The 26,467-nt window shown below is 40.2% G+C and overlaps 1 protein-coding gene and 1 pseudogene across 1 annotated transcript; one reads left to right on the top strand and one right to left on the bottom strand.

Moving 5' to 3' along the window:
* TBPL2 (TATA-box binding protein like 2) lies at positions 1 to 26,467 on the top strand. The gene is made up of 7 exons (XM_060617419.1): positions 1 to 303; positions 3,227 to 3,687; positions 4,769 to 4,856; positions 7,175 to 7,266; positions 13,490 to 13,657; positions 18,230 to 18,324; positions 26,391 to 26,467. Exons 1-7 carry the CDS (start codon positions 1 to 3, stop codon positions 26,465 to 26,467), a joined length of 1,284 nt encoding a protein of 427 aa, XP_060473402.1.
* Positions 2,477 to 2,882, bottom strand: LOC132668481 (small ribosomal subunit protein uS8 pseudogene; annotated as a pseudogene).

Below are 26,467 nucleotides of genomic sequence, written 5' to 3'. Positions count from 1 at the left end.
ATGGCTCCCACGGTCTGCAGCGGCTTGGACCGGGTGGAGGCGGAGGCCCAGGGGAGGGACCTGAGGGGCCCCTGCCCAGCCCCTTCACGCTCCGACCCCCAGCTCGGCCCCGCCTCGCCATTTGCGCCCGCTGGGCTGATAAATGGCCTGTGCGCCACGCGCGCTCAGTCGGGCTCAGCTGCAGCTCAACTCGCCTGGGCGCTTCCCCCTTCCCGCCTCTCAGCTCTCCTAACGGTGGGGCCTCCACCCATGGAGGAGGAGCAGACGTACCTGGAGCTCTACCTGGACCAGTGCACCGCCCAGGTGAGCCCGGAAGCTGCCGCCACTGTCCCAGAGGACAAAGCGCGTCCCCGCCGGGTTGCTGAGCGCCCAGTCCCCAGCCCAGAGGGTTTTGCCTTAATGAAGGCTTAATGAAGAACTCCTAGCGACCGTAAGAGGTGGGCTTGATTGTCCTCCTCTTTATGTTGAAAAATAGAAGCTTCCAGAGGGGGAATAACTTGCCACGGTTGCCAACCAGAAGTGGAACCTGGCATAGTGTGACTCCGGAGCCATGGTTCGATGGCCCCCTCACGATTATAAAGACGCAGACACGGAGAGTTTGCTTCTGTGTCTCCAGTAGCGACTCCTGGTTCCAAACTGTCTCTGCTTTGCTAGGACAAACGTACGAGGGAAGCGTTGATAGTACACTTTCAAGGGGGTAGCAGCCTTGGATGCTAAGAACAGGCCTCAAAAAAACAGCCTCGAGGTGGCTAGGGGTGGAGTTGGTGGTCAGCGGAGTGGGGGGTGGGGGACAGACAAGGGTGGCCAAACTTGAATTGGAAACACCTGTGGCTTCTTTCAGTTCGCAGTTAAGTTTTTGGTTTTGTTGTTTTTTTTTTTTTATGGAAGGCATCTAGGTTTTTAAATTTTAAAAAAAAATGTTTATTTCTGAGACAGAGACTGAGTGGGGGAGGGGCAGAGAGAGAGAGGGAGACACAGAATCAGAAGCAGGCTCCAGGCTCTGAGCTGTCAGCACAGAGCCCGACTCTGGGCTTGAACTCAAGAGCAGTGAGATCATGACCTGAGCCGAAGTTGGTTGCTTAACCGACTGAGCCACCCAGGCGCCCCTAATTTTTTTTTTTATTGAAGAAAAGAGAGCAAGGAATCTTCAAAAAGAAAGGCAAAAGGGCAACTTTCGGGGGCAGGGGGATTTTTAAAAAGAAGACAATTAGCACTGAGGTAGAAGTAGTGAAGCCTCAGCGTTTCACATAGCAAATGAAAGCCCATGCTAGAAAGAGGAGTTGATGGTTCTGCAAAGACAGTGTAACAAAACATTTCTTCTGATGCAAGGCCAAAGATGCCGTGAATATGCTGTAAGTACATCCTCTAAAGTGTGTTCCTAGGGTAAACTTGAAAGGAGGCTGTCAAGCTTCCATTGCCATAAAACATCCTCCTTGGATATCCTGTTGGCATTGCCTCAGGAAGCTGGGTTGCCTGGGTGGGAGCTTCCTCCCAGCTAAAATGCCTTGAGGGAAGAAGGAGGGGAGGGAGACCCCAGAGTGTTGCAGACAGTAGTGCTTTGGTGTAAACTGGCTGATGAGATAGATCCTTTCCAGCTAGTAAAGGAGAGGCCAATAAAACAATGGGGAGGAATCCAGGCCATTGTCCCCACCTCACTTTTCTTAAAGTCCACCTGTGGGTGAGGGTAAATGGGGAGAATTACATAATTCAAAATGAAACATAGTGCAAAATCTTATTTCAAGAGAATGACTGCATTCTTCTAAACAAGTGTTTTCTTTGAACAATTAGCCACCCCTGCCATCTGCTGGACTTAGAGTAACAGAACAATTCAGTAGGATCTAACCAGTTTGTTAGCTCGAGGTAGCTTTGTCACCAAGAAGATCCAACATGAGACGTTCATGAGTGTTCATTTATTATAAGTCTGATCTTCTAACGAATGAGGTTATCCTGCAAGCAGTGCTCAAAGTCTAGAATGTAGGTCTGCAACTTGGGCGAAGCAGGTGGCAATGTATGTATCAAGGTAATCGATTCTTTTCCATAAAAAAGCCCATGAATTTTACATTAGCTGTTTCCTTCAGTTGCACACCTCATTCCCTCAGTTGATATTAATAGAGGTTGAACAGCCTTCCCTGGGCTGGAAATACAATACATTGATTTAAACTATTCTTGTCATTTAAATTTCAATAACTGTTTTCCTATTGTAAATTCATGAAACTAGAACATTTACTCATCTCTCCTTTGACTAGAAGGAATAACCTTAGGTCTTCAGTGGAGTATTGATTAGCACTCACTACTCCATCTTAAACTTTGTTCACTTTTCTCTTTGAAATAGGAATTTAAAACTCTAAAAAATACCTAAATTAACTAAAGTTTATAATCAACTTACGGCATACAGTAAATCTATTCAAAGTACATACAAGTTTTAAAAATTATTTTGTCCATTGAGGCATTTTATTTGCACGTATATATTACATCTCTAGAAAAAGAATCCCAGGACTTTCCCTCCTGTGTGTTTTCGTCTGTCTTCTTCATGGTCCATGATGCCAGCTGAGGTTGTCAGTACAGTGAAACCAAGCTCTTTTCTACAAGCTGGTGGGATGGGAGGAGGTCATTCTGCCATTTTTCTAGATCTGTGAGTTGTCAAATCTGGGGCTGATCTCTCCACACTTGTTTAACCTGCCTGTGAGGTTCACAACAATTTTCCCAGCTCTGGGATCATCAATGATTTCAAATTCGCCGATGTAACCATACTTCATCATCATAGTTAGGAACTGGTTAAGGACTTTGGAACATGGCCTAATAAGGACCTGGTGTTTGCCTCTCCTCTTTTCAACATTGTTCACGCTCTTGAGAGTTTCTGCTAGGACGTTCATGCACACCATTATGGAGGCACAGAAAGAGGACTCAGAGTACACACAATTTAGAGTATGATTGCTGTTTCCTTTATTATAAAATTACAGTGGTAACTTCCTACGGATCTAATGTAGGAAAAATATTTTATGAAAAATGCTGTCTCTGCATTTTAAGATCTACTTTCCTGTTTCTGTTAAGTGTGCTATAACTCTGTAATATAACTTAGTGATACCTTATGGAAGGAGGCTTGGAATGACTAGAAGCTATCTTGGATTGCTTTGCATCTTGAACTTGCTGCCTGCTAGCTGTAGTGGTATCCTTTTGGTGTGACGTGCTATTCTGTTTCTTGCATTTTGTTTTGGAAATGGCCTAGGATGATCTTGCTGCACCTAGGTCACCGCTGCTCAGCCCAGTTGTACCTGATGATGGGTACATACCTAATACATCCAATTCAGAGACTGTGTTTAATGCACATCTTCAAGAAGTCAAAGGAGCATCTGGCCATTTCTCATCTGTGGATCTTAGCTTCCTACCAGATGAACTTACCCAAGAAAGTAAAGACCAGAGTGTTATTAGAAGCAAGCAGGACATCGAAGAAAATGGTAAAACTCAAAGTCAGCAAAGTAGGTTGTCATTACCCAGAGAACAGGACATTGGTCTGGGGTTAATCAGTGACAGCACTTTGTCAAAGTCCCATTCACAAGCATACCCTGGTGATGCTGACTCAGACCAGCCCTCTCCTGAGAAACCAAACTCCACGCCTCTGATGTCCATAACTCCCATGACACCAGTGACCCCTGTTTCAGAATGTTCTGGAATTGTGCCTCAACTACAGTAAGTTGTTTGTGTGTGTGTGTGTGTTTAATGGGTGAGCTCCTGGTTATACCGTTTATGTTCTTGAATGTGAGGACAACTAATTTCAGAATAATAGTGTGGGGAAGAGAATTTTAGATTTAATTATTCTTTTTTAAAATATTTTTTTAATTTATTTTTGAGAGAGGGAGAGACAGAGTGTGAGCAGGGGAGGGGCAGAGAGAAAGGGAGACACAGAATCCGAAGGAGGCTGAGCTGTCAGCACAGAGCCCCATGCGGGGTTCAAACTCACAAACCGTGAGATCATGACCTGAGCCAAAGTCGGGCACTCAACCGACTGAGCCACCCAAGTGCCTTATTAATTATTCTTTTATCAGTTTTTAATGGATTGTGTCTTTGACAGTTTGATTATCTGTTAAATGAAGTACCAATTCTTGATCTCCTAAGAGAGGGTTAAGAGTTAGTATATACATTCTTAAGGATTATATTGTTTATACTAGAGCACTGTAATTGCTGAGAATTGTGGTTGGGGTAGGATAAACACAAAGAATATAAAGATGTAAAATTGGATTCAACTTGCAAATTGATTTAGGATTATGCTTGCTATTTTGAGACATGGTTTTGAAAAAGATTTAAAGCTTGCTTTTATTCAGCTAGTCACGACATTACAGAAAAAACTATTTTAGTACTTCACTTTGGAATTTTTACATTTTACTAGAGTTCTTCATGATACGATGTATTTCACATTGAGAATAATTCTAGGAAGTTGCTAATAGATACTTATGAGATGAGGAAGTTAATACATTTTAATTTTTTTACTTCTTGTGTCTGATGTAATTTTCTTTTTTTTCCATTTTTTTTTTAACGTTTATTTACTTTTGAGACAGAGAGAGACAGAGCATGAATGGGGGAGGGTCAGAGAGAGAGGGAGACACAGAATCTGAAACAGGCTCCAGGCTCTGAGCTGTCAGCACAGAGCCCGACGCGGGGCTCGAACTCATGGACCGCGAGATCATGACCTGAGCCGAAGTCGGACGCTTAGCTGACTGAGCCACCCAACCGCCCCTCTGATGTAATTTTCTAAGTTGACTTCTTTCTTCAGGAATATAGTTTCCACTGTAAACCTGGCCTGTAAATTGGATCTGAAGAAAATAGCTTTGCATGCAAAAAATGCAGAGTATAACCCAAAGGTAAGATTTCTCGGTATTTCATTCAACAATTAGCTTCTGTTTAGATTTACTTCAGTGCTTGCTTTGGCAGTACATATACTAGATTTACTTCATATGATCATGTTATTGACTCATTCCTTTGGTATTGTTTTTTTATTAAAAAATTTTTTTTCAATTACATTTATTTATTTTTGAGAGACAGCATGAACGGGGGAGGGGCAGAGAGAGAGGGAGACACTGAATCCAAAGCAGGCTCCAGGCTCTGAGCTGTCTGCACAGAGCCTGACACGGGACTCGAACCCATGAACTGTGAGATCATGACCTGAACCTAAGTCGGACACGTAACCTACTGAGCCACCCAGGAGCCCCGTTTTGTTATTGTTTTTAAAACAGGAAAAAAATTGTTAGTGCAGAACTGTTGACAACTCAAGGGATTAATTGCCTCATTGTCTGTTTTGAAGTTATAAAAAATAACCTCATTCCCTGTGCTGAGTAAAGCAGTGGTTGAGCGGTTCCTAAAAGTTAAGATTTTTCCCTTGTCATTCAAACAGATTTTTCAGTATGACCACTTTGAGCCTGCAAGGATGCTAACTTTCTTAAAATGCCATCATATTTCTGGAAATAGTTTTTTCTAAATGTTGTTCCACCTACCTGACACGTACTTTTCCTATTACAATTTCTCTTGTTTGAGAAAGCTGAATTGTTTAAAGTGTGAAGTTCAAGCTTCTACTTACTCCAGTAGGAGTCAGGGATTTCTTTTCCCTCAAAGTTTAATAAAGTCTACTCTTTGTTGTGTCCTGCCAAGGCGAGGCATCCGATTTTTAATGGCCTATCAACCTAAGAAGTAGGTATGTTCATTCAGTCAACACTTAGTAATTTGCTGGTCTCTGTACTTATGAGTACAGAGTAAGATCTGGTGCCTACTGGGGAGAAGTTCACCATCCTGGGTGGTGGAGGATTTATGGCGTATCTAACGCCGTACAGAAGTTCCTACATAGAAGGCCGTACAGAGTTCCTACAGAGGAACCCAGTGGACCTTGTGAGCATCAGCTATGTATGGATTAAGTTGTTTTTACTGTTTTGGTAGTGTTCTTGCTGACATCTGAGTTTAAATGTACTTCAATACTACCCAGATATTTCCTTTTCCCCTTTCATGTAGGGGGCTATGATGAGCACAGAAACACAATGATAAGCTAGGATTCGTACGGCTGCATCCATGATTGACCACACTATTAAGTCAGCATATTTAAGCATATTTTATTATTGCCCATCATGCTCAGTGCTCCCTCATTTTATTTTTGTGTATAGGATCTATCCAAACTTGGACTTGATAGCCAGAGAAATTCTGGCTTGGCACTTGAGCTATCTTAAGATAGCTCACCTTAAGGTGAGGGCATCACCTTAAATGTTGGAAAACATTCACAAGATTCAATCGGCTCTGTGTGGTGCTGACTCGGGGTTCTTTCACTCTCTGTCAACACTTCAAATCTGAAATTTCTAGTCCCACCTTGGTTCTGTGGAGGAGCTCTGACCCAGGGAACCTGCAGTCTTGCATACTACCCACCCCGGTTTCCTTCCTGGCTTAATGGGGGAAGATGAGAGCAGGAGAAGGGAGTGCGTGTGTAGGACCAGAAGGAGGAGCAGGTCTTTGGTGACATGTCAGTGTGGCAGCCCTCCCTTGCATCAGTACCACCTGAAGGGCTTGCCCATGCTGCTCATGTGGGGGAACCGCACTTTGAGAACTACTATGGTAGGCAAGAACTTGACAAATATATATATTATATATATATATTTATATATATACTAGTGGCTACTAGTATATTATAGAGTCTTGGCAAGCCTGTAACATACCTCATACTTCTCCCCCTCCCCAAATATTCTTTGAAAGAAGAAGGAAGTATTTCAAGGTAAAAAAACACAGCATCCAATTAGTCATGGTTTTAAATCTCAACCTTACCATTCCCTGTGTAATGCTGGAAGCTGAATAACCACTTAGTTTCCCTGTGCACTAAATGGTGATAATCATGGACTCAGTTGAGATCTAGCATGAGGATAAAGGTGACAAAACTTTTAAACCTCTTAGCATTGGGCTTGAAATATAACAGGCATTCAAATTTTAGCTCTATTGTTATTATTCTTACCTGTTTTTTCTAAGTACATTTTAGAATCATGATTGTTTTTGTTAGCATTAGCGCGGGGAGAATAGACCCAGACATTTTTTCCCTTTCCCATCCAGAATCAGTTTATTCAAGACCGATTTCATGTCCGGCTCAGCTTTTCAATTGGAATAGTGTTATATCCTGGCAGAGGCTAATTGTTCTTTTGACTTTTGTGTATAGAGGTTTGCTGCTGTCATAATGAGGATCCGAGAGCCCAGGACCACAGCCCTCATATTTAGCTCTGGGAAAATGGTCTGCACGGGAGCCAAAAGGTATGCGGAACCACCTTCACTGTTATCAGACAAATAGTTCCGTATGTAAAACAAGGAAGGATAGTATTCATGTTCTAAAACACATAGTAGGAACAAAATACTTTGCTAAAGAGTTAAGTTCATGAAATGCCACGTAATACTGACTTAGGTGTCATTTTGCAGTTCCCCTGTTAAAACTGAAGGGACTTAGCTAGGCTGCTAGAACTTGTTCTTAAGGTGCATTTAAAAACTATAGTGGGGTGCCTGAGTGGGTCAGTTGGTTGGGCAACCGACTTCAGCTCAGGTCATGACCTCACAGTTTGTGAGTTCGAGCCCTGCGTCAGGCTCTGTGCTGACAGCTCAGCCGGGAGCCTGCTTTGGATTCTGTGTCTCTCTCTACCCCTCCCCTGCTCACACTCTGGGTCTCTCTGTCTCTCAATAATAAATAAATGTTTAAAAAAAATGAAAAAAAAACTATCGTGGTGACAAAGCCTGTTATAAGCCTGGGGAAGTAGTTATTGTATATTTTCCTCATTGCATATAAATGGAAAGAACTTTTTAAAGGAGGTAAATTAGGCACTTCTTGACCATTAGCTTGAGCATTAGCTCAGGAGGCAACTCTTAAAAGGCTTGTTTTTTTCTTGGATCTCCTGCAGAGGCAGCCCTGTACTGATATAGATCCTTTCATCATGAAACTATGGTAGGAGCTGCTTTTCCCTCTAAGTGTTAGAAGATGAGTAGTAAATTGTCCACCTGAAAGGTTGTATGAATTTCTCCTCACTCTAGAGATGCATCAAGTATTCATTTTCTTCAAACAACACTGGGTGTTAATATTTTTTATATTTGTGTTTTTTATGTTATTTATATTAAATTTTATTATAATTGTTATTAAATATATATTTATATATGTTTATATTATATATAATATATATATAATATATAAACTAGTACAGTTGACACAATGTTACATTAGTTTCAGGTGATTCAGCAAGTTTATACCTAATGCTATGTTCACCATACCATGTTACCATCTGTTCCCATACAACGCTGTTACAAGGCCATTGATTATATTCCTTATACTGTGCCTTTAATTCCTCTGACTTATTCATTCCATAACTGGGAGGCTGTGTCTCCCACTTCCCTTCACTCATTTTTCCCATCCCTCAAACCCCCTCCCCTCGGGCAACCATTGGTTTGTGCTCTGTGTTTCTAGGTCTGCCTCTGCTTTTTATTAATTTTTTTAAGATTCCACACATAAATGAAATCATATGGTATTTGTCTTTGTCATATGGTATTTATTTCACTTAGCATAATACCCTCTAGGACCATCCATGATCTCTCAAATGGCATGATCTCATCCTTTGTTATGGTTGCATAATCTGTTGATTTGTATACCACATCTTCCTTATCTCTCTATCAATGGACACTTCGGTTGCTTCCATATCTTGACTATTGTAAATAATACTGCAGTAAACATGGGGGTACATTTATCTTTTCAAATTAGTGTTTTTGTTTTCTTTGGGTAAATACCCAATAGTGGAATTATTGGATCGTATGGAATTTCTATTTTTAATTTTTTGAGGACCCTCTATTCTGTTTTCCACAATGGCTGCACCAGTTTACATTCTCACCAACAGCGCACAAGGGTTCTTTTTCCTCCACATCCTCACCAACACTTGTTATTTCTTGTCCTTTTAATTTTAGCCATTCCAACAGGTGTAAGGTGATGTTTCATTGTGGCTTTGCTGTGTTATTTCCCTGATGATGGGTGATGTTGAGTATCTTTTCGTGTGTCAATTGGTCATCTGTGTGTCGTCTTTGGGAAAATGTCTGTTCAGGTCCTCTGCCCATTTTTTAAACAGATTTTTTATATATTTTTTTGGTGTTGAGTTGTAGAAGTTCTTTATATATTTTGGATATTAACCCCTTATCAGATATATCATTTGCAAATATCTTCTTTTATTCAGTAGACTGCCTTTTGGTTTGTTGATGGTTTCCTTATTGTGCAAAAGTTTTTAAAAATTTTTTTAAACATTTATTTATTATTGAGAGACAGAGAGAGACAGACCACGAGCAGGGGAGGGGCAGAGAGAGAGGGAGACACAGAATACGAAGCAGGCTCCGGGCTCTGAACTATCGGCACAGAGCCTGATGTAGGGCTCAAACTCACGAACCATGAGATCATGACCCGAGCCAAAGTCAGATGCCCAACCGACTGAGCTACCCAGGCGCCCCTGTGCAAAAGTTTTTACTTTGTAGTCCCAATGGTTTCTTTTTGCTTTTGTTTCCCTTTAGGAGACTGATCTAGAAAAATGCTGCTATGGCTGATGTCAGAGAAATTACTGCCTGTGTTCTCTTCTATATTTTTTATGGTTTCAGGTCTTGAATTTAGATCTTTAATCAATTTGAGTTTATTTTTGTGTAGGGTGTTAAAAAGTGGTCCAGTTTCTTTTTCTTTTCTTTTTTTTCCTTTCATGTAGCTATCCAGTTTTCCCAGCATTATTTATTGAAGAAACTTTATTTGCCCTGTTGTATACTCTTGACTCCTATAATCTATGACTCCTTGTCATAGATTAATTGGCCATGTATTTGTGGGTTTATTTCTAGGCTCTTTGTCCATTGATCTAAATGTCTGTTTTTTGTGCTGTTTTTGTGTTTTGATTACTACATATTTGTAGTTTATCTTCAAATCTGAAATTGTGATGTCTCTAGCTTTGTTTTTTTTTGTTTTTCTCAAGATTGCTTTGGCTATTTGGGGTCTTTTGTGGTTCCATACAAATTTCAATAGTATTCTAGTTTTGTGAAAAATGTTGGTATTCTGATAGGGATTGCATTGAATCTATAAATTGGTTTGGGTAACAGGGACATTTTAACAATATTCTTTCAATCAATGAGCATGGAATTTTTATCCATTGGTTTGTGTCACCTTCAGTTTCTTTCATCGGTGTTTATAGTTTTCAGAGTACAGGTCTTTCACCTCTTTGGTTAAGTTTATTCCTAGGTATTTTATTCTTTTTGGTGCAGTTTTAGGTAGAGTTGTTTTCTTAATTTCTCCTTCTACTTTTTTTTTATTAGTGTACAGATACACTACCAATTTCTTGGTGTTAATTTTGTATCCTGCTACTTTACTGAATTCATTGATTACTTCTAGTAGTTGTTTGGTGGATATTATATATAGTATCATGTCATCTGCACATGATGACAGTTTGGCTTCTTTACTAGTATGAATACCTCTTATTTCTTGTCTGATTGCTTTGTTTAGGACTTTCAGTATTATGTTGAATAAAAGTGGTAAGAATGGACATCCTTGGCTTGTTCCTGATCTTCGTGGGAAAGCTCTCAGTTTTTCACCACTGAGTGTGATGTTAGCTGTGGGTTTTTCATATATGGCCTTTATTAGGTTGAGGTATGGTCCCCTAATCCCACTTCGTTGAGAGTGTTTTTTATCAAAAATGGATGTTGAATTTCGTCACTGGTTTTTTTCAGCATCTGTTGAGATGATCATATGATTTTTATCCTTCATTTTGTTGATGTCATGTGTCACGTTGATTGATTTGTGAATATTGAATGCTTCTTACATCCCCAGAATTAATCCCATTTGATCATCATGCATGATCTGATTAATGCACTGTTATATATGGTATGCTAATATTTTGTTGAGGATTTTTGTATCTATGTGACAAATCTATTCTTAATCCATATTTTCCCCTACCTGTTTTTACCTGTTCTTTATATGTATCTGGGTAAATTTCTGGGCTGTCTCTTCTGTTGATCCATGTATTCTTGGACCTAGAAGTCTCCCATTAAAAAAAATTTTTTTTTAATCTTTATTTATTTTTGGGAGAGAGAGTGTGAGTGGGGGAGGAACAGCAGGAGGGAGACTCAGAATCCAAAGCAATCTCCAGGCTCTGAGCTGTCAGCACAGAGCCCAACACAAGGCCCGAGCCCATGAATTGTGAATTCATGACCTGAGCCAAAGTTGGACAGTTAACCAACTGAGCCAGCCAGGCACCCCCATAAATCTCCCCTTTTTAGGTCCTTATTGGACAACTCTGCAAGGTATCTGCAAGGATGTTCATTTCAGCATTGTTTAAAAGGGGGGGGGGGGAGACAAATACCTGATAATCTTTGATTAGATCATTAAATTGTATTTAGCTATTAAAACATACACATTTTGAGTTGGAAGGATGTCACATTGTGTTACGCTGTAGGGGAACAGGAAACTAAATTGTAAGTTTATTATCCAACTTTCACTTTAAAGTATGCTTATATTACACACACTTTCATGAGTATCTTTCCCTATCTGAATTTATTTGGTTGCCAAAATCTAATGGTGAAAATTCAGATAGTGAGTTCAGATAATGAGATACTTCTTCCCCAAATCTATTTGGTTCTTGAGTCTTGAACAGAGATTTGTGAAATTTTGGTTAGTCTAAGAGCTATCAGAATTATCTCCAAAAATTTATCCAAACCTCTTCTCTTTAGTCGTAATTATTGGAGTTTGCTAGTGAAGGTTACCTGTATTTGCACAGGGAAAGTACACAAACGTCAAATTTAATCAGTGGTTATCACTGACAATTTAATCAGTGTCACCACGACTGGTTCTTACTCTATTTTCTAATGTTTGTACAAGAACATGTATGTAAACTTTAACCATAAGTTGTTTGGGAATTTCTATGTCCTATTGACAGCTGATTTCCAACAAAACTACAGGGCTCCCCAAACTCTTAAATTTTGACCTTATAAACATCAGCACTATGGGAAACATCAGCAATACAGCCAGTTAGGCAAATGTATGTTTTCAAAATTGAGACTGTATTTATTTCCTTGCTAACTTGGAGACACGGCCTTGGCAGGGACATCTCAGGAGGTAGAAGTGGGTGAGGAGAAGAAATGTGGAGTGAAATATGTGATGTAATTAATACACTTAAGAGGGGCAGTGTTGTGAAGGCTCTAGATAGGAAAGAGAATGGAGTGCTTCCTTTGGTCCAAATGTTCAATCTGGCTCTTCCAGGTGCTTCTGATTTTCAACATAAAGATGAGGGTGGAGTTCACATGGTTCACCCACCAGGTTTCCATTCTGTTTGACAACCCCTGCTGAGACTCCTTGTTTTGTTTTGCCAATGACCAATGAAAAGCACGTAATGAAAAATAAAGCCTCACTTCTCAAGACTTGACACTCTCTGACGTGGATTTCAGGCTGGAGCAGGACAAACACTTAGAAGAATATGGCCACAAAGTGGAATAAATTTCTTCCTTTCTCATTTGGGGTGTGAGTTGAGTGATAATTCTGTGAGAAAGCCTGAGCAAAATTTGTTAGGTTTTGAGGTATTTTTGTGCTAAAAAAAAAAACCAAAAACAAACAAATTATATATAATTTGTCTCATAAAGAACCTGGTCCTGATATCTTGTCTTTGCTACCCAATTGGCATACCTCTTACTTCATGTTGATTTTTTTTTTTTTTCTTTTTGTATGCATGTATCCGAATTTTTGTTGCTGTTGTTCCCATCTACAGGACACAAACTTTTAGACCAGATGGATGGTTCTCAAACTTGACTGAGCATTAGAATCTGGAGGGCTTGTTAAAACATAGACTGCTGGGCCCCAACCCCAGAGTGCTTGAGGCTGGGACCTGAGGCTTTGCATTTCTAACAAGGTGCTGATTCTGCTACAGGTCTGAGGACACACTCTGAAACCAGTGAAATAGTTAATTTTATCTTCTAGCATTTAAAACAATTAGAAGAGAAAAATAGGGGCACCTGGGTGGCTCAATTGGTTAAGTGTCCCACTTCAGTTCAGGTCATGATCTCGAAGTCCCTGGGTTCAAGCCCTGCATTGGGCTCTGTGTTCACCGCTCAGAGCCTGGAGCCTGCTTCAGATTCTGTGTCTCCCTCTGTCTGTGCTCCTCCCCTGTTCATGCTCTGTCTCTCTCTCTCTCTCTCTCTCTCCCTCAAAAATAAATAAAGATTTAAAAAATAATTAAAAAGAGAGAAATACCCTATATGTGTAAGATGACAAATGAAGATGGAAATGTGTTTCTGAATTTGGTTTTTACTGGGTGCTAGGGACAAAAGTAGGGGAGGTTGGTCCTTGTCCTCAGCATCTATAGGTGTGTAGTATACATTGAAAGACCAACATGGTACAGATGCTAAAGATACAATCAGGGAAGTGTGTGAACACAGCCCAAGCAGTAGAGGGGACATGGTGATTAAGACCTCTTTAAATACATTTGCCCCTCCCCAGTGAAGAGCAGTCTCGACTTGCTGCGAGGAAGTATGCTCGTGTGGTGCAGAAGCTTGGGTTCCCGGCCAGATTCCTCGATTTTAAAATACAGAACATGGTTGGAAGCTGTGATGTGAGATTTCCCATCAGGCTGGAAGGTTTGGTGTTAACCCATCAGCAGTTCAGTAGGTATGACGGTTATAAAACTTTCTGAGTTTCCCGAGGTATTGAAGTTGTATTACAGGCAGGCTGCTTACATAGTGTATCTTCCAGAGAAAGTGTTGTGCTTTTTTTGTTGTTGTTTTGTTTTTTTTTAAGACTGTAGGTAAAAGGATTAAGATGCTGTGCTTAAGTCTTTACTGGTTACTGTATGTGTTCAATCTTCTGAAATAGTGGGTCTCAAAATTAAATTGCATAGTAATCACCTGGACAGCTTATTAAAGCACTTTCCTGGGGCGCCTGGGTGGCTCAGTCGGTTGAGCGTCCGACTTCAGCCCAGGTCATGATCTCGCGGTCCGTGGGTTCGAGCCCCGCATCGGGCTCTGTGCTGACGGCTTGGAGCCCGGAGCCTGTTTCGGATTCTGTGTCTCCGTCTCTCTCTCTGACCCTCCCCTGTTCATGCTCTGTCTCTCTCTCTCTCAAAAATAAATAAAAACATTAAAAAAAAAACAAACACTTTCCTGCCTAGGCTGCATCATCATTGATTTTTGCCTGAATCTGCAGTTCCAACAGGCTCACAGGTGATGTCAGTACTGCTTGCCAGAGGCTTGAGACTCCCTAGTGTGCAGATTTCTGAAACAGGCACACTCAGCTTGGCAGGGGTGGTGGCGATGGCTGGGAAAGAAGCAGTATGAGATGGGTAGGCAGGATGGAAGGGGCTGATGACTGGCAGGGGAGAAAGGGTCAGAGAGAAGATGGAAAAAGAATGGCCTAGCACATTCTATGAAGGCAGTCCTACCTAGTTTTTGTCCTATTGAGTTTGAGGGGGTTTTACATGTGTGTAGCTATGGATCCCACCCTACAATTTGTTCGTTAGTGGAGTCCTGGGAGTATCTCTAGCCTGCTTCTTCAAATGTAACTTCCCAGCTCAACAGCAAATGTACCAGGTCTGCTTTCCTCACTTGCATTGGTGCTTCTCCCAGCCTGTTCAGGCCCTCGGCAGTGATGGAGGCTGACTGGTCAACACCAAAAAGCCCCCTGCCCTGGGGCATATATACCTGGCCAAGGCCCTGTGAGCTGCTTAGAATCACAGATGCTTCGCCTTCGAGTGATCATTCGCATTTACAGAGTGAATAGGGATCCTATAGCTGTGCTGTCTCTGACATTTGTTAGCTTTCTTTTTCAGACATGGTCTGAACAGCTGTTAAAAATTGCTTTGTTTTTTCCTAGTTTTTCAAAAATCTCAGTTCATTCTGAGATTTAGCTTTTAGGATATTCTTCAGGCTATGTTGATTTCCCCTTGACTGTATTTTCCTTTTTCCTCTGCATTAATTTTTTTCAACATATGCTTATTGGATACCTATGATGTTACCATTGAGTTCAACTGTGAAGCACCCCATGCAGGAAACACTGCCTTTTTAGGTGCCTTTCTCATTCTTCAATCTTGGGAAGGGTTGTAGATTAATAGCAAAGCTTTGTTTTTAAGAATCTCTTAACACATGAGGCATCTTTTCTTCCAGATTCTCAACCATGGGCCTCTGGTTTGTCTCTCAACCAACTTTTTCTGATGAAAGATCTCTGCCTGGATTCTATGTCTGTATTAGACTTACCACTCTGCTTTCTGGCCATTTAGCCCTCTAAAATGATGTGTACAATTTCTCCCAAATTTCACTTTATTTCTTTTTCACCAACATTGTCGTCTTTGTAGGTCAGATTTATTTATTTTTTTTTTAATTTTTTTTTTAACGTTTATTTATTTTTGAGACAGAGACAGAGCATGAACAGAGGAGGAGCAGAGAGAGAGGGAGACACAGAATCTGAAACAGGCTCCAGGCTCTGAGCGGTCAGCACAGAGCCCGACGCGGGGCTCGAACTCACAGACCGTGAGATCATGACCTGAGCCGAAGTCGGACGCTTAACCAACTGAGCCACCCAGGCGCCCCTGTAGGTCAGATTTAAGTCTAGGGTAGGAGTACCCCTTGTCACTACTTGTGCTTTCTGAAAGATAAAATTGCCAGTAGGGGAAGATGAGAACTCCTCCTATGCACTGATTTCAGCCACTTGGAGTGGGCCCATTACTTGTTCTGTCTTCCTTCCAAAGCAGTTTTAGGATCTCATCCATCTTTTTTTTTTTTTTTTTTTTTTTTTTTTTTTTTAACGTAGCCAGAAAGCCTGCATTATATTCCCACTACTATCTATTTCTAGTCTTATCCTTGTCTCCTCCAAAAGTTTGCCACTTGGGCTCCACCCTTAGGATATGGATTATAGCTCCAATGTGTGGACTGAGGGCATTGAGGCATGAAAACACTTCTTTTTCAACAGTTTGTATCTTTAAAATGAGACCTCTCTTTAATTGTCTGCAACCCTGTCAGGGAACCATGGCATATACCAGTCGTAATTATTAGGTGAAGTTTGCCCATGTTAAAACCTCAAGTTCTTTTCATTCTCCTGGATCTACAAATTTGTGTATCAGCATCTGATACCGTAAGTATCCCCTAGTTACTGGGCACCTCCTCTGTCAACATTTCTATGCCATAGTTGTTTCCAGTTTTCTCTGAACATTGTTCTCCCTTCCTTTACTTTCTAAATCAAAGATATCGTGATAACAAATACTAAGTGACTAATATCTAGGAGGCTACCGTGTAGCATATGCTATGGTGATCATGACAGTCATTACAGCCATGGTCCCTTGCCCTCATGGAGCTCACTGTCTTAAAGGGAAGACAGAGAAGCTAAAATTAATATGGTAACTATGAGGGTGAACACCCCTTGGAGTGCTATGGTACCATTAAGCAGGATATTTCACAGGGTGGGGGGAATGTGGAGGTCAAAGTTCTTATGGGAGGTAACACTGAAGCCAACACTTGAATGATGAGTTGAAGTTGGGTTGGCTAAGAGATTGGCAAGTGTTAGTTATTCTTTATCCTCATAAAATTCTGTCTCTAACCAAGTCTCTTTTCTTTTCCCCTGGCCTTAACCTTCCTTTGAAATGAGGCAGAGAATAAATAAAATGAAGTAGATATCTTACTGGAAGTTCCTTATGCTGGTATCTTAAAACTATGGTTCTGAAAGCCAATTGCAGTTTGCCGTCATTTATATACTGAAGACTTTGGTTTTCTTGTTTCCTTTCTAGAATGCTAAGATTCTGTTGGAAGGGGAAATGGAAACATTTCTTCTGTGCCCCTAGCTTTCACTTTCTTGGCTAGAACTTCATAGCTCCCATACAAGTTTTCCAGGGTTCCCGCCAGTATCGTTGTCTCCCCAGGGTTGAGAAGTGGTAAGTGAATAAAGTCTTAACAGGCTCTCTGCACGAAGAGTGATGTCCTAGGAAGACAAGTCCACCCATAGCAGCCTCCATACACTTCAGCAAATGGTCTCACCACTGCAGTGCATCTTTCTAGTACCAATAAGAGATTTCACATCTGCTGTTGTAGGAGACTTACTCATTGCAGAATGGAATGGAGTTTTTCTCTGTGGTCTGGATTTACCCTTTAAATGCAAAGATTTATGTGTGTTGTGTTTCATTTGTCAAATTTCTTCTTTTTCTTATATCTGTTCTTCATTAGTTGTTGCTTTTATTTCCTCAGCCTCCTCTTAACTTTTGACTTCTTTTTTGAAGTCTCTTCAAGACTTTTCTAGGAGTCTCTACTTCTCTCTGCCGGAGCCTGGAGAAGCAGTTCTTAGCCCTATCATCCTTCTACATTTGGTAGTAAATACAACTGAGTTACCATTTATAGGAACAAATCCTAAAGTTTTTAAAGTTTTTCTTTTTTTTTTTTTTTTTTAAAGTAATCTCTGCACCCAACGTGGGGTTTGTACTCACGACCCTGAGATCAAGAGTCCCATGCCCTTCCAACCCAGCCAGCCAGGTGCCCCACAAATCCTAAATTCTTAACACTTGGGACAGTTTAGTTTTCTTTACAGCACCTTTCCAGAGACAAATGATAGTGGTCTAGAGAATTTTTTAGGTTCTATCTGCTAAAATTGTTAGCTTTAGCAGTTTATAAATGTGTATAAAATGTGCTCATTATTGAGAAACTTGGAAAACTTAGAAAACACATTTATGTATTTTTATTGATAGGTTTTTTTTTGAAAGATGGAAAACATTTAACCAAGAAGATTTTAATACATTAAATTTGGTGCCCTAAGTTATCTTAATTTCTAATAGCTTAGGATGATCTGCACTTTGAAAAAATCTTAGGACCAAAGATGAGTTTTGTTCTTGACTCTACCGTAAGAAATTGCCTACGACACTCCAGAGTACTTCTATTAAGATGGCCAATGGGGCGCCTGGGTGGCTCAGTCTGTTGGGCGTCCAACCTCAGCTCAGGTCATGATCTCACAGGCCGTGAGTTCGAGCCCCGCATCGGGCTCTGTGCTGACAGCTCAGAGCCTGGAGCCTGCTTCAGATTCTGTGTCTCCCTCTATCTCTGCCCCTCCCTTGCTCATACTCTGTCTCTGTCTCAAAAATAAATACAAACATTAAAAAAAAAAAAGGCCAAAAGTTCTTGGTAAAATAGCTTCAATATTCTGGGTCTTGAATATTATGGGAAAGTGGTTGAATAGTACTATTTTTAACTTTTCCCTTTTATATCTTAACAGTTATGAACCTGAACTTTTTCCTGGCCTTATTTATAGAATGGTAAAACCACGAATTGTGTTGCTTATCTTTGTATCTGGAAAAGTTGTGTTGACAGGTGAGTTCTAAGATTATTTTCTGACTTTCCTAAAATTCAGTAGCTGTGTGTATGCTTTGCTTTTCCTCTTAAATAGCTTTGTTCACCATTATAAAGCCTTGCTATTGTAGAACACCTGGAGGAAAAAAATGAAAAGTAGAAATGATTATAACATCACCCATTGGTCTCAATATCCAAAATGATATAACTTTTTTTCATGTTTTTATTTTCTTTTTATATGTATATTTATCTTAACATCCTTAACATCCTCTTAGAATACTTTTAAGAGTTGCACAGTATTCTTTTTTTTTTTTTTTTTTAATGTTTAGTTTTGAGAGAGAGAGAATGACAGGGTGTGAACAGGGGAGGGGCAAAGAGAGAGGGAGACACAGAACCTGAAGCAGATTCCAGGCTCTGAGCTGTCAGCACAGAGCCCAATGCAGGGATTGAACTTGTGAACCGCAAGATCATGGCCTGAGCTGAAGTCAGTGGCTTAACCAACTGACCCACCCAAGTGTTCCTCGGCTACAAATGTTCTAACAGAGGGGTCATCAAACCTTTTTCTGTAAGGGGCCAAATACTAAATATTTTAAGCTTTGTGGCCCATAGGGTCTCTGTTGCAACAACTGAACTCTGCCATTATAGTATGAAAGTAGCTATAGGCATTACCTAAAGGAAAGGGCTCTGAAATGTGAATTTAATATAATTCATATAATTTACATGTGTCATGTAATATTTTTCTTCATTTGATTTTTTTCCCCCCAATCATTTAGGCCATTGAATTTAAAACCATTTTTAGCTCACACGCTATACAAAAACAGGACTAGATTTGGCCAACAGCCTGTTTCCTACTTCTGTTCTCACACTTTATCATATCAAACTTATTTTCCATTGCCAAGCATTTAAATGTTCTTTCTTTGTTTGCTGCTTATAATGGCACAGACTTTGGCTATTTTTATGTGTGGAGAATTATATTGTTAGTGTGGATGCTCAGAAATGGAACTTTTGTTTAAGGATATGACTACTCTTAAGGTTCTGAATACAAATTATCAAATTGTTTTTTAAAGGGATACACAATATAGTTCTCCCATATTCTATGTTCTTAACAGCAATGATTTAAGTATCAACCCTCAGTAATATTCAAAACAAAAATGGCATAAAAAAACTTTTACTTTATAAGTGAAAATGATCTCATTGCTTTAAATACATTGGCAATCAGAAACAAATTGATGACTTTTCTAAGATAGTCAAGAAATAGCATTTTGTCTTTTGTAGACATTGTGTACATGACTTAATCTTTTTTGTCTAGTGTTTTATTATTTTTTCCCTAAGGATTTGTATGAGTTTGCCATAATATTAAAAGTAATTACTCTTTGTTTTATGCTTATGGCTTTTTCCAGTTGACTTATTTTTACATAAACAAGGGTTTTTTAAACTCTTGAGGTAAATGGTTGAGATTCTTTCCATACCATTCTACTGAAGTTTGCTACTCTTGTCTAATTTTGTCTTACTTTTTACATATTTTACTTTTCTGTTCCAAGATGAATGCCAAATTTATATAGCAGGGGCCAAAGTAATTAGGACCCACCCTCACATAGCCAGCCAGCCATCTTACCACTGCATATTACTCTACTTATTCTTAATTTGTGATCATTCCATTTGACCTTTATATATGGGTCTGTTCTCTAGTCTTGCCTTTGCTCCAGAATTCTGTGATAATCCTATTGTATATATTACTATTGTGGTATAAATGTGCCTTAATTTTAGTGGTCTTTATTTCTGCTAGGGTCAATTTCCCCTCTCAGTTTGCTTCTTAGCTCCTCTTGAATATTTAGTCTTCCAAATAAGCTTTAGAATTTTTACAAAATCTTGTCCCATCTAAAAAAATTTGAGATTTTTGCATTACCTGAATTAATTTGGGGAAAAATGATGAAGTCCTCACTCAGCATCCCAAAACATGGAATTTCTGTTCTTAAGTCTTCTTTTAGAACTCTCAGTAAAGTTTTATAGTTTGTTTTACTGTAACAACTAATGTGTCTTCAAAGTGAGGAAAGCCTGTTTGGAATTCAAGAACGTTTTGAATACAGCAAAGCTATAATTTCTCAGATGCTGCCAATTTAGAGTCTAAAATAATGAAGACCTCCTAGTGACTGAAGTTTACTTCTGTATATCCTAAAGGAAAGGGGGAAAGTCTGCCAAGTAAATTGAATAGTATAAATACTGGAGCAAACATATGCCGTACTATATATGCCCTACATATGCCCTACATATAGAGGGGACAAACTTTTCAAGACCTTTGGAAGATACTTTCATGTACATGCTTATATAATTATTAATCAGTCTTATTAACAGTGCCAATTGACAAGTACTATAATAGGCTAAATCTTTATTAGGAGTACACAAAAACAAATCTCTTTAAATATCTTTCATTAAAACCAGCTTGGGGTGCCTGGGTGGCTCAGTCGGTTAAGCATCCAACTTCAGCTCAGGTCACGATCTCGCGGTCCGTGGGTTTGAGCCCTGCGTCGGGCTCTGGGCTGATGGCTTAGAGCCTGGAGCCTGCTTCCAATTCTGTGTCTCCCTCTCTCTCTCTGCCCCTCCCCCGTTCATGCTCTGTCTCTCTCTGTCTCAAAAATAAATAAACGTTAAAAAAAATTAAAAAAAAAAATTAAAACCAGCTTTCCTACTTACCCCAATTAAAACAAACAAAACTTGTAGGTACACATTTGCTACAAGTTTCAAATCACACAAAGAAACAATTGTCCACACGTTATACTGAAGACCATGCAATACACTTCCCTTAAAATTTGTTACACATTCAGCATGTAGAACAAACAAAGCTAAATTTCTCCATTCTTGCAAGATGTAGATCATCACTTTTGTGAAGGGGAGCGGGGAGGATGAGATGTATTAACTGAAGTGCCCACCACCTTCAGGTACTCGCTTTGTCCCTCAGCTCTTTGGATGTCTGTGCAAACACCTGTGGTTTTGGGGGGTACCTTCTCCCTTTTCCTTCTTGTCAGATGAAGGAAAGAGAAATACTTTTAAATTTTTTTTTTTTTCAACGTTTTTTATTTTATTTTTGGGACAGAGAGAGACAGAGCATGAACGGGGGAGGGGCAGAGAGAGAGGGAGACACAGAATCGGAAACAGGCTCCAGGCTCCGAGCCATCAGCCCAGAGCCTGACGCGGGGCTCGAACTCACGGACCGCGAGATCGTGACCTGGCTGAAGTCGGACGCTTAACCGACTGCGCCACCCAGGCGCCCCAGAGAAATACTTTTAGTGGTGAGAGGCAGCAGGTGTGGTGGCTAAGAGGCTGGGCTCTGGAAACCAATGGTCTAATTCAAACCCAGGCTTTACCATTTATTGGCTGTATGACCTTGGGTGAGTTTAAGTTCTCCACCTTGATTTCCACATATGTAAAGGCCGGTGGCCATAGAAAATACCTGCTAAATGCGAGGAGGCAGAAAAGCAGTGCCTGGTGTATGGTAAATGTGGTATAAATGTTAGCTGTTATTCCCTTGGTGAAAGCCCAGTCTCATTTTTTCCCCTAGCATTGAAAGATTGGAATTTTGCTGTGATGCCTTGCCCTGATGATAGGAATATGAAGTCTAAAGAGGCTTTGGTCTATGGTCTAAAATGCCTCACATGTATCTCTTTCCCTCTAGCATAATGGACTTCTTAAGAAGCTGGGTTTTTGTTATGTAGGGTCACTCTCAATCAAGCAATTCTTGGAAATGAGGAGGTCAGAGGGCAACATAGAAATGGCAAGACTTATTAGTGAGTAGGCCAGAGAGATAACAAGATCCCTGTCAGTGGTTACCAGGAATCCCCCAACAATAGCAAGTTAGTATGTACTGTAAAATGTGTACTTTGAAGGGTTGAATGCTATTTTTAACAAATTGTAAGACTTTCCCTGATGTAGGAATAGAATTGGAAAATCTAAGTAGTATTGGAAATTGATATTTGGGCTGGCCAAGGGGTAGGAATGAACTTTTAAACCTTATTACAGATGGTAGATATTTCATAAAGTTCAGGTGACTACCAGCTACACATACTGGACGGGAAAGCAAATATAATACCCTCCCCCCACTGCCTCACCCATGGCCGGAATCGGCCCTGGGGAAAGGAGACAGACAAATTATGTGCCACTGGCTCTTACAGAACCAGATGATAAACTATGTGTACTTGGACAAGCCAGCCATCCCAATGTCCCTAACCCTGAAGCACATTCTCCTAGGACCGTAAAAATAGCTTAGATTTTATAAAATGATATGGTTTGCAGAGGACTTCTTACAACATTCACTCATGTCATGCTTTCAGCTGCCCTCTGAGAAGGCTGTTGTCCTTATTTTACAGATAAGGAAATGGAAACTCCGAGGTTAAACAATTTGCCTGTGATTTCAAATCTAGTTAATGGTAAAGCTGGTATTTGGGCTCATATGGTTTGATTTCAATGCCAGTCCTTTCTTCATTATGACAGCCACAGAATTTCCTCCTCCATCACCCTGGTCAGGAACGGTGTTTATCCCCAAAAGTGGTGGTCATTTTCTCCTGCAGGAAAAGACGGAGAGGCCAGGCACCTAATTGGAGCCTGGTGTTTTAAATTGGGATGTCTGATAATAGATTAATAGGACTAGAGGACCAATTTGGGTTCCCATAAAGTTGTGATACCAATATTTCAGCGAGGAAATATTTGACTAGATTGACCAAATCCCCTCATTGAAATACCCAGTTACAACTGCTGGCAAAGTTTATTTGGTGACTTTTAGATGGGACACTGGATACGTGAGGTCTTCACCCATAGCTGTTATTCATGATTCAGGGGAACTTCAGCTTCTTAGGCCTCATTTTCCACATAGGAAATGAAAGAAATTGTATTAAAAAAAAGCTCTTTTGTGTCTACTGATGTTATTCTATCATATAAAATAATGATCACTGTCAATGTCTGTTCCCTCCTGGGCAACGGGCGTGTTTTGCTCTTCAGGGGATGCCAGAATGCTAAACTTGTTGGCGCTTGAAAATCCTCTTAGGTATGATTTTTTTTTTTTTAATTTACATCCCAATTAGTTAGCATATAGTGCAACAATGATTTCAGGAGTAGATTCCTTAGTGCCCCTTATCCATTTAGCCCATCCCCCCTCCCACAACCCCTCCAGCAACCCTGTTTGTTCTCCATATTTAAGTCTCTTATCTTTTGTCCCTCTCTTGTTTTAATATTGTGTTTGTTTCCCTTCCTTATGTTCATCTGTTCTGTATCTTAAAGTACTCATATGAGTGAAGTCGTATGATTTTTGTCTTTCTCTGACTAATTTCACTTAGCATAATACCCTCCAGTTCCATCCACGTAGTTGCAAATGGCAGATTTCATTCTTTTTGATTGCTGAGTAATACTCTATTGTATATATATATATACCACACTTTCTTTATCCATTCATCCATCAACGGACATTTGGGCTCTTTCCATACTTTGGCTATTGTTGATAGGGCTGCTATAAATATTGGGGTGCATGTGTCCTTTCAACACAGCATACCTGTATCCCTTGGATAAATACCTAGTAGTGCAATTGCTGGGCTCTAGGGTAGTTCTATTTTTAGTTTTTTGAGGAACCTCCATACTGTTTTCCAGAGTGGTTGCACCAGCTTGCATTCCCATAGGTATGATTTTTAAGCGTTATGAAAAACTGAAGTACATAGTTATCTTGAATGTCGGACCTAGATCCTCCATTTCTCAAATATAAAAAGAACCTTGATTTTGGTGGGTGGGGATGGAGGCTGAATGGGTGGGTGAGTGGGTGTTTGCTGTATCTACTATACTTTACTGTCTCCTGTTAAGAAAGCTTTCACATTCAAATGTACCTAAAAGGGGGAAAAAGTCCATCAAATCAGAGGCAGAATTTTTTTTTTTTTAATAAATGTTTCCCCAACTCACTGTTTGGTTTCTACAAAACAACCACTTTAGAAATGAAAATCTTAGTGCTGTAACAAAAATTTGAGGCTTAAGGGATTTTTCCTGCCCCAAAGGTACAGAGTTTCTGTTACCCATGTCAGTAGTTTCCCCTCGTCCCCTTCCTTCTCCCCACCCCAAGTCTTTGAGGGTGGAGACTCACATGCAGTAAACTCCTTGGAATAAGTAACTTTTTGTCCTTGTCTCTCAAAAAAAAATTTTTTTTAAGCTTATAAGGACTTCATCTTTGATTCTTTAACATTTTTTAAAATTTTGAGGTGAAATTCACATAATATAAACTTAACCACTTTAAAGTGAATAATTCAGTGACATTTAGTATAGTCACAATTTGTGCAACCCCGCCTCTATCGAGTGCCAAAACATTTCCATTACTCCAAAATAAAATCCCATATCCTTAAGCAGTTTGCTCTCCATTCCTCCCTCCCTTTAGCCCTTGGCAACCTCTGTGGAATTACCTACTCTGGATATTTCGTATAAATGGAATCATACAGTATGTTACCCTTTGTGCCTGTCTTCTTTCACTTAGCATAATGTTTGTTCCTCCCTACCCCCCCTTCCCCCGAGAGAGGCGGGGGACAAAGGCTAGAGAGAGAAGGAAGAGGGAAAGAGAGAGAATCCCAAGCAGGCTCCAAGCTGTCAGTGCAAAGCCTGACACCGTGCTCAATCTCACAAAATGAGACCATGGCATGAGCCGAAACCAAGAGTCAGACACTTAACCAACTGAGCCACCGAGGCACCCCTGGCATAATGTTTTTGAGGTTCATCCACACTGCAGAATATATCACAACCTCATTCCTTTTTGTGGCTAAATAATCCATTGTTGGGGGCGCCTGGGTGGCTCCGTTGGTTGAGTGTCCCACTTTGGCTCAGGTCATGATCTCACAATCTGTGGGTTCGAGCCCCGCATCGGGCTCTGTGCTGACAGGTCAGAGCCTGGAGCCTGCTTCAGATTCTGTGTCTCCTTTTCTCTCGGTCCTCTCCCACTCATGCTCTGTCTCTGTCTCTCTCTCAAAAATAAACAAACATTAAAAAAATATTCCATTGTATGTGTATATTACATGTTTATCCATTCTTCTATTGATGGACACTTGGGTTGTTTCCACTTTTTGGCTATTGGGAATAATGCTGCAAGGAATCCATGTGTGCATGCATATTGTTGGAGTATCTATTTTCAGTTTGGGGACAAATACCCAGGAGTAGAATTGCTGGGTCATCTGGTCATTCTTAACATTTTTGAGGAACTGCCAAACTCTTTTCTACAGTGGCTGAATCATTTTACGTTCTCCAGGAAGAGTCTTTATCAGCGTAAGCTATTTTCCAGTTCTCTTCATGCTAATAAGAGAATTAACTTGCTTCCTGCCAATGACAGCAGATAATAGTTTCCCAATTAGCTGAGAGCTCCATATGAACATAAGTACTACCAGTCTAGAACCCTTAATACAATGTGCCTGAATAGCTTTGAAGGTGGAAGCAGTTGGTAGCAGTGAGTGGTGGTGAGAGATAGATGAGCAGGGCCTGACTGCTGTCTCTCAAGGGTAGGGACCTTGTCTAATTCATGTTTTTATCCATTTTAATCCCTAGGACAGTTACAATTAAACATCCTTGAAACTGCAGACTCTAAGGAGTGACAGTGGCACAGTTTTCCTCCTCTAATAATCTCTCCTTATACAATGAAATGTAAAATTTTTGCTGCAGTTTGTCTCACTCTGTTAGGCAATATTAGGGAATCAAGGTGTCAACTAGACATGAGGGGATCCAAGGAAGTCCCTTGTGCTGGCAGCTAAATGCCCACAGGTGCTGACAAAAGTCATGTTCTCTGGTCATGTTCATGGCATGCTGAGAGATAACATTCCATATTTCATACTCTGTGAGACTAAAGATGAACTGATACACTCACACAGCAAAGTACTAGAAAGCTCTGCTCTAGGGTATGTGTTCATGGGAATGTGGCTGTCCTCACCAAATTCTTTTGTATTTACCAAAATGTCACTTCTCAGGTAAACCTAAAGAGATATCTTCATATTAAAGGTAATTGGAGGTGACAGATGAAATTTTATTCTTAAAACAATTTTGGTATTTTTATATTAAATATTATATAAACTTGGATTTCTTTATAGGTGCCAAAGAACGTTCTGAGATCTATGAAGCATTTGAAAACATCTATCCTATTCTAAAGGGTTTTAAAAAAGCCTGA

This window comes from Panthera onca, chromosome B3 (assembly GCF_046562875.1).
Source record: "Panthera onca isolate mPanOnc1 chromosome B3, mPanOnc1 haplotype 2, whole genome shotgun sequence".
NCBI classification, from domain to species: Eukaryota; Metazoa; Chordata; class Mammalia; order Carnivora; family Felidae; genus Panthera; species Panthera onca.
This window is presented reverse-complemented; position numbering and strand designations above follow the sequence as displayed.